The sequence below is a fragment of the Lactuca saligna genome, chromosome 5, assembly GCF_052625555.1.
Source record: "Lactuca saligna cultivar CGN05327 chromosome 5, ASM5262555v1, whole genome shotgun sequence".
Taxonomy (NCBI): Eukaryota; Viridiplantae; Streptophyta; class Magnoliopsida; order Asterales; family Asteraceae; genus Lactuca; species Lactuca saligna.
This window is the reverse complement of record NC_136421.1, coordinates 266,961,464-266,975,635: the sequence shown is the minus strand read 5'-3', so window position 1 is coordinate 266,975,635 and position 14,172 is coordinate 266,961,464. Positions and strand designations below refer to the sequence as shown.

At 35.1% G+C, this 14,172-nt stretch overlaps 1 protein-coding gene across 1 annotated transcript; it reads right to left on the bottom strand.

Annotated features, from left to right (window-relative positions):
* Nucleotides 1-298: 298 nt before the first annotated feature.
* LOC145047728 (uncharacterized protein At5g02240-like) lies at nt 299-2,399 on the bottom strand. Its single transcript, XM_078996067.1, has 7 exons — nt 2,181-2,399; nt 1,318-1,589; nt 1,190-1,226; nt 1,003-1,100; nt 875-936; nt 667-790; nt 299-601 (listed from the first exon to the last, which is right to left on the bottom strand). The coding sequence occupies exons 1-7, from the start codon at nt 2,356-2,358 to the stop codon at nt 482-484; spliced, it is 891 nt and encodes a 296-aa protein (XP_078852193.1). The 5' UTR covers nt 2,359-2,399; the 3' UTR covers nt 299-481.
* Between the last annotated feature and the right edge of the window lie 11,773 nt (nt 2,400-14,172).

Below are 14,172 nucleotides of genomic sequence, written 5' to 3'. Positions count from 1 at the left end.
TCAAGAAATAATCTCTCATTTTGCAAAACGGGTCTTTGAGAAATTAATTTACTTTGAGAACTCGCTATATAACTTCTCTCTTGCTTTTTCATTACACCATTTTGAGAACACTTGAAGAAATTCTACCTTTAATTCTAATTATTATTATTATTTAAATTTCGCTAGTAGCTGCATTTGGCAAAATATAAACATTGCGCAAAATTCTAAACTTGTTTCTCAAATATTATATTTAATATTTATTTTTTTCAAATTATTATGAGATTAAATAATGCACAAGTGTTTGGTATTCTTTACTAGGTTTTAAGAAGAAGCATACTCTGCAAATTTCCTTCATATAAAAGCATACAAACAAGCCTTTCTCAACATCATAATTCTCAAATCCAAATTCTCGAATAATTCTAATTTTGAAAATATCCGAAATTATTACAACTCATCATTGATTCTTACAATCAACATTCTTGTCATTGCACAAATGTCAAGCTTAAAACCGAGTATTGACTTGTGAAAATAAGGCCTTGAAATCTTTTGTTGGGGTCCCACTTCCCTCAGGTTTGGATGCAAGATCAAACGCCTTACACTTCGCCTCCTCAAATTGCAATGCCTACATTTACAAATACGTCACAACAAAGGGCAAAATCGTCATTTTTCACAACAACACAAATATACCTGAATACAGACTTCAGCCACATCTGGTCTTGCAATGGTTTTGGTTTCAGTCTCAAGAAGCTCATCATCTTTCCCAATAAGCAGCTCGCGGACCCCACCTTCCTTATCTTGCAATCCCCCAGCCCTACATCATCATCATCATCATCATCATCATTTGTGACAGTTAATTTAGTTAGTTAAAAATTTTAACTGTAATTCCAATTATAACCTTATAATTGTGTAGGGAAGGCCAGAGTCTGCTAGATACTGTTCAGCTTTTCTCTTCCACACCTGCAACCAATAATCACAGATGAAAAAAGTTTTTATTTATCTTTAAATAAAAAAAATTAAACAAACCAGAATATTCCCATTTCCTAAGCTGTTTAAAGGGTGGTTTATATTTGTTCCACCCATGGACCCCACAAGAACAATTTGCTTCACTCCAGCAGCTTTAGCTGTATAATTTATAAAGATTCACAAAGTTAAATAAACACAAACCAAAATATAAAACAGGTAATAAGTAGAAAGACGGAAAGACCCTTACCAGCATCTATCTGATTTTTCTGCCCTTCCCAATCAACCTAAAGCATAACAAGTTTAAAAGTTCAAGAATTTATAGTAGATAATGAAGAAACAAGTATTTGAAGGTAAGGGTATTAAAGTAATTAATACTTGTTCAGGGTTTGCTCCTTCTTCAAAAAAGAATTCAGGTCTTCCACCTTTAGTTGGATCAAAACCAGGTTTCATTTTAGGGACTGCACTTGTTAGAATTACAAGAGCATCGATGCCTTGAATAGCAGGAAGGATAGTTTCGGTATTTCTTATATCACCAACGAAAACATCATCTTCTCCACCAATTTTCTCCTTGCTTTCTTCAGTTCTAACCAAACCTCTTGCAATATACTCGCTTGATCTCTCCTTCAGCTTTTTGTAAACTATTTGACCTACAAAATGAAACAAGCAATAAATCAAACAAAGATGAAAGTCGATCAAGAATAAGATTGTGAGTGTATTCTTTGATTTGAGAACTACAAAAGTTAGTACGAAATCAACCAGTCTTCTGGTAATGAGTTAATCTACTACATACAAACGTTTGGAGTTTGGAATTAGAAACTCAAATGCAGATCTTCTTCCTTTCTAGTTTTCGTCAATTTCAGAGAGTGGAAACAACAAAAGAAGGTTCCAGAGAACATATTGATTCCGATAACTTATCGTTCGCTAGTGATGTATTATAATTCCGATCTACAGTATCAAATTTGACTCGGACATTTTCTGTTTAAAGTGTTTTGGAAATCATAATTCACAAGTCAACCAAGGATGAAACTCGTACTGTTATTAAAACCGCTGAACCCTATTAAACTCAAAACCGATAGCAAGGCTACTGAATTTCATAGCAGATAACCGAAAAGCCGTCTACTTCTACCAAAAAATACGCAATTCAATATAAAATGTCAAAAATGATAAGAAACTTTTGGGGAATAAAGCAAATATTTGGGCACAGATAAGTAGGACAAGTGGTAGATGAAAGGTAATACCAGTTCTGCCACCAGCTCCGGTGACGAGGACGGTGGTGCGGTTGGATTCCGACATCGAGAAAACTGAGAATCTCCTTCGGGTTGTGGAAGAAATTGTATAATTTTTGGTGCAGGTAGAAGTGGAACACTGATGAGGAAATTGTGAAAAGGTTGGTAGGACACGTGTGAGAGAAGCCATGGAGGGAGCTATCCAATGGATTTCAAGGAGGGTTTAATAAGTATTTGGGCAAAACTCCCTTCTTTCTTTCATATAACATAAAAAAAAGGGATATTATTCACTTATTTACAATATTTATTTACTATTTCAAATGAGAAATTAAATATCTTTCTATATTTTCTTTTTATTTATCTTTCTATCCATATCAAATGGTGATAAGTGTTACATTTAGATAAAACTAATGATATTTTAGAATACTTGTAATCATTTCAAATGGCTAGAAAGATAATTAAAAAGAAAAATAAGAGGATATTTAATTTTTCATTTCAAATTATTTGGTTTATTGAATTTATACATTTTATCTTAGAGACGATTTTGGCTTTGGTGTCGATCAGTTATGACACAATGTGGCAACAAAATGATAATCTCTAAGACCTAAGTTTCCAAAATAGCCATCAAAGACATTCTTTGAGATGTCGACATGAATCAAGGAAATAAGAAATAAGAAATGGAAGGATTTGAAGAACCAAAGAAATAAACGATAATATGGGCTACAAAATGATAATCTCTAAGACCTAAGTTTCCAAAATAGCTTTACTAACCGGTTGGTAAACGATATAGTTAAGGGGGAAATGTGGGTGTTTCAAAAGGTAAAGAAATTGTCAAAAATGGAAGTAAAGCAAAATAAATTCACAAGGTGTTGGGGTTTGGGCTTCCCTCCTAGTTAGGTTGCTAGCTTATTTGTATTTATACTGGTAAGTGTTTGGGCTTTGATGAGTATTGGATCAATTGGTCTTAAAATAAGATTTTTCTTAGACCAATATTTCTTTTAAAATTATATGATTTATTTAACTAAGTTTATTATAATATCTTAATTATTATTAATAATAGTATTAATTGATTTTACAACACCAATAAGATGAAAATTACATTTTAAAATTAAATTCAAAAATAGTATATAACTAGAAAAAAAACCATTACATTTATTTCAACATTCGAATACAATATAAATAAAAGCTAGTTGTTGAGTTAGTATCTTTATCCCACATATTTACTGATTTGGATAATATCTCTTATCCTGATTTTCATGAGTATATTCAAAATGAGCAAAAAACGTATAATGAGGAACTGAATAAAAAAGTCTCAAAAAGACGAACAAGGACAATGATTTCAATATCAAGGATCTCAATATCGAGCCTTAAAACCAACCATATCAATATTAAGGATCCAGAGAAGGAGTTCAAGATCAAGACCAACAATCTCAAAACTATAATCATACTTTGAATACCTTGGAGGAATGGGAAAGACAAAACTGTAAAATTGGTTCTTGTGGTTTTCTAAAAACTTTGGATAGGATCCAAAAAGTTTTTAACTTGTATGGAAGGTCCAAAATCAAGAAATTCCTACGATTTTAGTCCAAAAAAACTTAAAAAGACGATTATACCCTTATTTATTTACTTTTACATTTTTTTAACATTTTATTAACATTTCAATAACAAAAATATTAATAATAATAAGAAGAAAATAGGAAAAACTCTCCTTCTCTCTATCTTATGTCTCTCTCTCTCTCACACACAAACACATACTCGCAGGCGATCAAACCCAAAAGGCTAGAACATCTCCGACGTATCCCATCCTCCAATGTATGTTATCGTTCACCCCTCCCTTTCTCTTCAAAACCCATATACATATTTCACACACAGACACTAGTTTCTTCGCTTTTTTATATTTGTGATTGTATATAAAACCAGTTTCAAATTTCAATCTGAAGCCTGAAAATTACACATACATACGCACCGTTGGTAACTCCTCAAAATTCGAGGTTTCTCTAATAATCATGCATCTGGTCTCATCCTAATCTACTCAGTTGACTTGTGTGGTATTAGAATACAATGGTTGGTGGTTTTTGACACTAGTGAACATAACCCACCGTTGGTAACTCCTCAAAACTCGAGCACCATCGACCGATCTGATATTTGCTTCCCTCTCTCCCCACCGTTCAATAACCCTACCTGGAATCTATTTTCCAGTTCCAAAATTGGAATCCGCAAAACCGAAAACACATTGCATCTGATTTCAAATCGAAACTTGCCTATTTTTCTCTGTTACACACATCAAATTTCTTTTTCTTTTGATCCAATGTGACCATCTCAGTTCTCTATGCAAATTAGATTTTCACTAAACCTGAAAAACTTCTCCAGAAAGGCGATACATAGTTCAAAGTTTAATTTGACCTCTTGAAGGGGAATGGGGTTTCATTGGAGCGGTGTTTAGGAAACCTGCAGTGGGGTTCACTCATCAGGAGGCTGCACAATTGACAGCAGGATGCCGACAATGGGGTTGGGAGGTAGATTCTTGAAGATGAAATGACAAAAAACTTGTAAATGTTTGACAATGGGGTTTTACCATCGAGGTTTCGTGATGGCAGGTTTCAATCATCAAGAGGTGAACCCATTGGTTCAAGAAGGAGAGGGGGAATAGATGTGATGAGAAGTAAGATACTTACCGGCGATGAAGGGTGGCGAGAAATCTGGGCGGTCGACGGCGACCTTAGCGCGGCGACATTAGGGCTTCTCGACAGGAAAGGTGAGTGAGAATGGAGATCAATTTTGACGCTGATGACTTTTTGATGAGTGAGAGAGGGAGAAAAAAATGAGTCAGGGTGTTGTAGCTTGTAGGGCCCATTTCTCTATTATTATTATTATTATAAAACAATTAAAATAAATAAAGAAAATTTTAAAAAGAAATTAAAAGGGCATAAAAGTCATTTCAACTCTTTTAGGGACTAAAACCAAAGAAAGTTTCTGATTTTGGACATTCCATGCAACTTGAAAACTTTTTGGATCCTATCCAAAGTTTTTAGAAAACGACAGGGATCAATTTTACAGTTTTGTCAATGGGAAACGATCTTCACAATTTCTACATTTTTTTAATGTTTTTCATTTACTATCTATGTTATGTTTGTTAAGGTTGAATTATATATATATATATATATATATATATATATATATATATATATATATATATATATATATATATATAAGTTTGTTATTTAATAAAACTATTTTGTATTAATTATTTTATTTTGTTAAATCATCAAAAATAAAAAATATATAACAAATGAGTGTTTTGTATAGTTTTTAAAATACTTCCATAACAAATGAATATAAGTAATGTTTTCTTTTATTATTGAAAAATGGATAAAAAAAACATATGTAATATTATAATATGTGTATAGCTTTAATGGTGATGAACAATTTCACACCAATTCGCTTAGACACTATAGCGCTACATCAAAATGTCGAGAAGTATAGAGGTCCATTGGAGGAATATGGGTCTACAAAACACAAATTTGTAGGTCCGTTGGAGTTGCTCTTATGCAGAAAAGGGAGTGCAAGAAGGGAAAAAAGAGGCATAACTTAATTTGAGGGTTCTTAAAATTTGATCTAATTATATGTGTTCGAAGAGAGGCAGAGCTTAATTTGAGGGTTCTTAAAATTTCGTCCAATTTTATGTGTGGGAGAATCGTCAGTGTGTATTCGTTAATCGTTAGATCATCCTAAATTTTGGTGTGTCGCTTCAAGACTAATAGTTATTTAATATGGATGAGGGAGATCGTTAGTGAAGTCTTTGATAGAGTTTTGTAGAGGAATATGTTCACACAATAGATTTTATTTACCAGGAAACTCTTCTTGTTCATTCTTCTTTTAAGGGTTGTTTAGTTATTGACTTTTGGCTGGTGATTTGTATTTGGTTTGTCCTAGAAAATAACTCTCTTGTATTCTCTTATTTGCTATTGTTGGATTGGTTTATGGACTTGATCTTGTGGTTTTTACTCATTGTTTTAAGGAGATTTTCCACGTTAAAAAATTTGGTGACTTGCATTAGTTTATTGCATCGATATTAGTTTACTAGTCAAAGAAACCTAAATAAAATAGGAGACTAAACATTTACTAAAAAAGATAAGTATAAGTTCTTGTTGTTGTGATTAAATTCTTTTACCTCTCTCCAATTTAGAACATGAAGATCACAAACGTCTAACTTGCCAAGAAGATATCAAAAATTTCTCTATCCCAAGTGGTATGGTGAAGATATCGACAACTTGTTCATGCACAAAAAACAATCCGTTTTTACATGTTTAGTGCGTTCATCAAAGATGGGATTGTCAGCGATATGTTAGCTGCTTGATTATCAGAATAAAGATAAGTATGACAGATTGAGGTGCTTCAAGGTCTTGTAACAACCAACAAAGCCACAAAATCTCATTGACAATCGAAGTCATGACTTGATATTCAACCTCTACAGATGACCTGAAGATGCCATATTGTTTCTTCGTCTTCTTGAAAATAGGAGCATCACCCAAGGTGATAAAGCAACCAGTCTTAGAGCGACTAGCGAGAGGAAAACCAAGCCAGTTTGAGTCACAAATAGCCATAAGAGGGAGGTTACCAGTTGAGGGAAAAAATGTCTTTACCCGTGGTTGTTTGAAGATATAGAAGTATGAATAGAGCAACATCAAAGTTTTAAGATAACTGACAAAAAGGGTTATATCTTGTCGAGCAAATTGTAGGTATAGGAAACTCCCGATGAGGTGTCGAAATTGGCTAGCATCTACAAGAGGAGTGTGTTCAGATTGAGGACAATGAGCCTAAGATATGACGAGGACTTTTAGAAGGCCACAATATGTGTGGTACTTGAACCATATTTATGATACTTATTTTAAACCTCACATTTTAAAAACATCTAACTTTTGGGACTGTTTTTTACTTTTGGGACCGTTTGTTATTTCACAAAACTTTTAAATTATAAACTTTTATTTTAAAAATAAAAATGGTTTAAATGTGTGTTTTCAAACTACCCGACGAGGGGTGTTATGTTATGTCACTAATGAATTCCTAAGTGTTGTTAAAACAATTTGAACTAATAATGAATCGAAGTTTGTCAATTAGAAATGCCAAGAACTTTTTGCTTCAAAAGGCATAGTCCATCAAAGAATTGTACCTTATACTCCCTAGTAGAATGGAGAGTTGAAAGAAATAATTAAGACTTGCTTCAAATTACTAGAGTTGTACTCATTCTATCAATTATGCCAATTAGTTTTTTGGGGCATGATATACTTATGGCTACATATGTAATAAATATATTGCCAACATGTATCATATAGTGGCAAACTCCATTTAAAGTTCTTCATGAAAAAGATCCATTATACTCCAATGTAAAAGTTTTTGGTTTCCTTTGTTCCATTGCAAATGTAATTCCTCATAAAACAAAGTTTGAATCAAGAGCAACATGTTGCTTCATTGGATACAATCCAAGCCAAAAGTCCTACAAATTATATGACATCAATGAAAAAGATCCACTATACTCCAATGTAAAAGCTTTTGGTTGCCTTTGTTCCGTTGTAAATGTAATTCCTCATAAAAAAGTTTGCATCACGAGCAATGTGACATCCCCAAAATCACGGCCACAAAAGACCGATTTTTGTTTATGCTTTATGAAAATCAGAGTACTTCATTTTATAAAAAGGTTGCGGAATTTGTTCCCAGAAAAAAACATGGTAAATACGTTATTAAAACATTTTCGAGGAAATGTATTTATTTCATTTTAAAACGTTTGGGATGTCATCGCTAATACCGAAACATAAGCATAAACAGAACTTACAATGATTTACACTAGTGATCTACATCTCTTTAAATCTCTCAGTGTAATGTCACTTCACTTCGTCACCTGTGATATACATAAACTGAGTGGGTCAGGTTGGGAAACCTGGTGAGTACATAGGGTTTTCAACCCACAATAATATAATTATTATGTTCAATCAAAGAATAAACCCAATTACCCATCCCCGTTATCTTCTTTACTCTTAAGGATTTAACCTAAGAGTCGTCTATCCTGCATTCGTTTATTCCGAAGTCCCTTACTTCCAGGGTCATAGGACTGACACTAAATCCATAGCTGCCAATGTTCGTTCGTAAAGCGCTAATTCCATAGCTGCTATATCTTACTCATCGGGTACTAAATCCATAGCTACCAGTGCTCAACAGGTACTAAGTCCATAGCTACGAATTCCTACAGGTACTAAATCCATAGCTACCAGTGTCTAACTAATAGGTACTAAGTCCATAGCTACCAACTCCTAACAGGTACTAAATCCATAGCTACCAACGTCTGACAGGTACTTAGGTGTTTGTCCCTTGGCGCAACAACATCCTTCTTGGCCTAACACTTTATCAGATGGCACAAAAAGTTCTCTTGTTGATCCATATCACTCCTAAGTGTTCCAAACCTTTTCCAAGTGCTCCAAACCCCCTTTTATATAATCTATTCCTTTGGAAATTGATTTGTTCCTTTTTAGATGATCCATTCCCTTCTCAGATGATTCGTTCCTTTGTTACATGCTCCATGAACCCTATGTACTCCATTAAATTCCAAGTGCTCCAGGAACTTCCTATCCCTTCCTCCCATCAATCCCCGAAGAGGTTTACCTCCTAGGAACATCAATTAAGTCTAAGAAAAGATCAAACTTCTTTGTGGGCAACGACTTTGTCAACGTATCTGCTGGGTTGACCTTGGTATCAATCTTTAGTATTGAAAACTTGTCTCCTTCCAGAATATCCCGAATGAAATTCAGCCTGACATCAATGTGATTTGTCTTCTTATGATACACAAGGTACTTAGCAAGACTCAAAGCACTTATATTGTCACAATATAATACATGCTTCTCCACCTTTAGACCAAGACTCTAAATAAGCCCTTGCAACCACATCCCTTTCTTTATTCCTTCCATTGTAGACAAAGCAATGGTATATTGTATCGTTGACTTCCAACTTATGACACATCTGGATAAAGTGAATGTGTAGCATGTTCATAACCTACGTTTCAAAAAATCACCACCATAATCAGAGTCATCATATCTCACCAAGTTACTCTTTGTATTAGCTCCATACATCAAGCAAACATCCGTCGTTCCATTCAAGTATCGCAAGATCCACTTTATAGCTTCCTAATGAGTCTTCCCTGGATTGTTTATAAACCTGCTAACCACACTAATTGCATGAGCAAATCAGGTTTGGTACATACCATAATATATGTGAGACTTCTAACAACACTTGAGTATGGAACCCTGCTCATGTACTTTCTTTCTTCATTAGTAGTGGGTATAGTGTTTGGACCAAGTTTAAAGTGAGCCGCCAAAGGAGATCCAAATGGCTGGGACTGATCACAATTGAAGGATTGCAGAACTTTCTCAATGTACTTCTGTTGAGATATACACAACCGTCATGCTTTTATTCCCTTTGTATCTATATTCCAAGTATCTTCTTTGCTTCTCCCAAATCCTTTATTTCAAACTCATTCTTCAAGCTCGCCTTCAATTCATTTATTCCAGTTATGTCCTTGGATGCGATGATCATATCATCAAAATATAGCAACATATATATATATATATATATATATATATATATGTAGGAATAGGGTGACAATTCCTTTGAGTAAACTCAATTGTCAAACTGGCTTCGAGTATAGTCATTCAAGTTCATGAATGAATCAAATCCCTAATACCATTATCTTTGAGACTGCTTCAAACCATACATGAATTTCTTCATCAAACATACATGATACTTCTTAGATTCAAGGAGACCTTTTGGCTAGGACATATAAATCTTCTCTTCTAAGTTCCCATGAAGAAATTCAGTTTTCACATCAAGTTGTTCAGCTCAAGATCAAATTCACTCACCATGGTCAAATGAGCCTGAATTTTCTTGTGCTTCATGACCGGTGAGAACACCTCGTGATATTCCTTTTTTCTGAGAAAAACCTTTCACCACCAACCTTGCCTTGAATCTAGCTAGTTCAACTCCTGGTATCCCTTCCATCTTCTTAAAGATCCGTTTGCATCCCACTGGATTTGATCTCTTTTGTAATGGAACAAGAACTAATGTTTCATTCTTCTCTAAAGATTGCATTTCTTCATTCATGACCATCAACCAGTCATTTGCTTCTTTACTCACCACAACCTCTTTATACGATTGATGCTCCTCATTGTCAATGTCATCTCCAGTTGCTAAAGCAAAAGCAATAGAGTCAAGTTCACCTGAATTCACACATCCCATATATCTATCAGGTTGTCGAATGACCCTCCTTGATATTCTCTTTGCTATAGATTCAGACCCATCATCCTTCCCGACATCAACACCATTGGACAAAGATCCCATGAGTTTCTCTTGGGTTTCATCTTGTCCAGGTTGTTCACTACCACTTTTCTCTTTGTCACTTATCACAAATCTGTATGGAGTTTAAGTTGCAAACACCACCTTCTGGCTAGCACCCTGATCTTTGTTCCCTGCTTGACTTGTACCACCTCCTCTCTAGTTAACTAAGTGTAACGCCCGTAGATCCGGGCTAGTCAATTAGAAACGTTAAGCGTCAAAAATGACTTTTTTATGGAATATTATTTTGAAGGAATAATCTTAATTAAGTTATAGTATATGTTACAAGGTTTCCGTGCATATAAAGAACGCCAAAATCTGAGTTATAACGAAGAAGTTATGACCTGTCGAAGTTTCGCGACAGAACCGACACGACACAGCGCGACGTAAAAAGTGAATTTACGTTAGAGTGATATTTAGCCTTAGCAATCTAAATGAAAGTCATAGAATACATTAAACCATGAGCGTGCATAAAAAGACGTCCAAATCTGACTTCGTATGAGGAAGTTATGATTTTTCTAAGTTTCGACTTAGCGGTATGCAGCCCGAATACTCAATTTGAGATCGAGCGGTTTTTAGCCGAAACAATCTATATGAGAATCGAAGGTCTCGTTAATAGGAGTAAAACGATAAAAAGATAGGCAAAACGGACGTCGGATAAAGAAGTTATGATTTTATAACGAAGTTTTCCTGTCCCGGCCTACTAAAAATAAATAATAAAAATAAAGTAAAAATTAGCCGACGGAGTCTAAACGAAAGTTGTAGATCGTAGTCTCACCTACGTGGGGATATAAAGAACGTTGAAAACGGAGTTCGTATGAGGAAGATATGAATTTTTGAAGTTTATTAAATATTTTCGATATTTTATTTATATATAAATTCTGATATTATCCGAAAGGGGGGAGTCAGCGATCTTATCGCCGTTACGCCCAGCGTAATTTAGAATTACGCCCATCGTAATTCGTGTTCCAGCCCCCTATAAAAGGGTGTCGAGGGCAACCGACTTCTTTGCTCATTTCTTCTCGTTTTCTAGCGTTTTTGCATCGTTTTTCGTGCAAGAATTATCCCGAAGCCTCGGTATCATTCCCGAGCCCCGAATCAAGTCCCGAGGCCCCGAAGATCCTGAGAAGTGCGATTCCCGAGCTGAAGCTCTGCCCGCGAGGAGTCCGATTTTTTGTAAAGATCTTCCAGATCTGCCGAAGAATACTACTTCTACAAGTTGTAGTGCTGTCCGATCATCATCTAATCAAGTGAGTGTGTGGTTACTTTCTTCTAACGCATAATTGTTAAGTATTTAGTATAAAATACGTGTTATGTGTATATTTTGTTGTTATATGCGTGAATGTATATTCACTTTCTTCTATCTCATAGATCTGATTTATTCTCTATGAAATACGTGTTATGTGGGTATGCCTCATCTGTTATGTGGAATAGGTATTGAATGAGAATGTTATACAGGTTCTAAACTATGTATAAAAATATATATTTTTATCTACTAGTTGATGTGTGATAAACTGATGAGAGGCCCCGATGTTGTTGTTGTTGATCTAGTTATTCAGCGAGTATAGATTAGACCAAGAGGTTAGTTTTAGATCCGGGAGTATGGATCAGGTAAAGAGATAAAACTTGTTATTAGTCCGGGAGTATGGATTAAGACTAAGTTAATTGTCCCTAGTCCGGGAGTATGGATTGGGTACAGTTATTGATCCGGGAGGATGGATCAGATCAGGATTAGGGTATAGTTAATTGTCCTTATTCTGGGAGTATGGATTGGGTACAATTATTGATCCGGGAGTATGGATCAGATCAAGAGGTTAGATTTAGATCCGTGAGTATGGATCAGGTAGTTTTAGATCCGTGAGTATGGATCAGGTGAAAAAGGTTAGTTTTAGATCCGTGAGTATAGATCGGTGAAGAGGATAGTTTTAGATCCGTGAGTAGGGATCAGGTAAAGAGGAAAATTTTAGATACGAGAGTTTAGATCGTGTCGTTGTGAGGATCGATGGGGTGGGATAAGAGTTGCCTTTATATGGTGAAATTGTACAAGTTTTAATGTTCTATATTTATAAATATATGATATAACATTGTGGGATGAAAACCCTATATGCTCACCAGGCTCCCAAGCCTGACCCACTCAGTTTTCTTTGTATCACAGGTATTAATACAAAGACATATTTCACAGAGAGATTTAAAGGAGATATAAATCAATTGTGTAATTAAATGTAAGTTCTGTTTATGCTTATATATCTGTATCGGAACATGACATCCCGAGGTTTTATTATTAAATGAAAATACATTCTCTTCGAGAAATGTTTTGATAATTTTTATCATATTTTGTTTTGGGAACAAATTCCGCAACTGTTTTCTTTAAAAGATTACTCTGATTTTATAAAACAAAGCATAAACAAATCGGTCTTTTCTGGCCGTGAAAATGGGGATGTCACACTATGGTAGATTCATCCAAATATACATAAACCAGAATAGTCAAGGGTTTCCCGGACCATACCTCTTGAGGAGTCTTCAAGTCTATTACAGGTGATGGTGATCTGTTCACCAGATAGCAAGCAATGTTAACTGATTATGACCAGAATTGCTTGGACAAGTTAGCAAATATTTGCATGCACCTTTCACGCTGCATGAGTGTTTGGTTCATCCATTCTGCCACTTCATTTTGTTATGGTGTGTGTCGTATAGTACAGTGCCTCACTATACCTTCTGCCTTACATAAATTATCAAATGGAGCATTGTAGAACTCCAACCCATTGTCAATCCTCAAGTCTTGAACTGTTTTCTAGTCCTTTTCTCAACCATGGTCTTCCACTTCTTGAAATTCCCAAACACATCTTTGGTCTTCAAATAGTACAACCAAACCCTCCTTGAATAATCATCAATGAACTTCACAAAGTATGAGAATCCTCCTTGAGACTTCATTGGTGTAGGACCCTACAAATCTGAGTGAACATACTCCATGATTTCCTTGCTTGTATGTTGACCGGTACTGAGCTTCACTTTGAGATGCTTTGCCTTGGCTAAAGCTTCACAAAAATTTATCTTTCCACTAGCCTCTCCACCAATCAATCCTTATTTACTTAGAATTGACATGTCTTTCTTACTCATGTGCCCCAACCTACGATGTCACAACTCCGTCTTGTCATCACCGTCATTCAAGGATTGGGAGATAGCTACCATTCCCATAACCATATTGCCTTATAAGATATAGATCCCTCCATGATTCATATTCCCTTAACCTTTGTCTACTTTGACCCAACCACCATCACCAACGTACCTCATCCTATTCTTAGCCAATGTGCCAAGAGAAATTAATTTATTTTGAAGTTTTGGAATGTACCAATAATCTAACTTCCTAACCATACCATCACCAAATCATCACCCATCTTGACTGCGCCATCCCACTCTTTGAAGGAGTCATAACAGTCATGATTATACATCATGCGATAGGATGCTCCAGAATCTAAGACCCAAGCATCAGTAGAACTTGATGTACTAACAATCAATACATCACCATCATCCCTTTCTTAAGAACTTTATACAACAACAACGTTATTGCTGCTTGATTCACTCTTGAACTTCCCATTATTCAGTTGTGGACAATTTCTCTTGAAGCGTC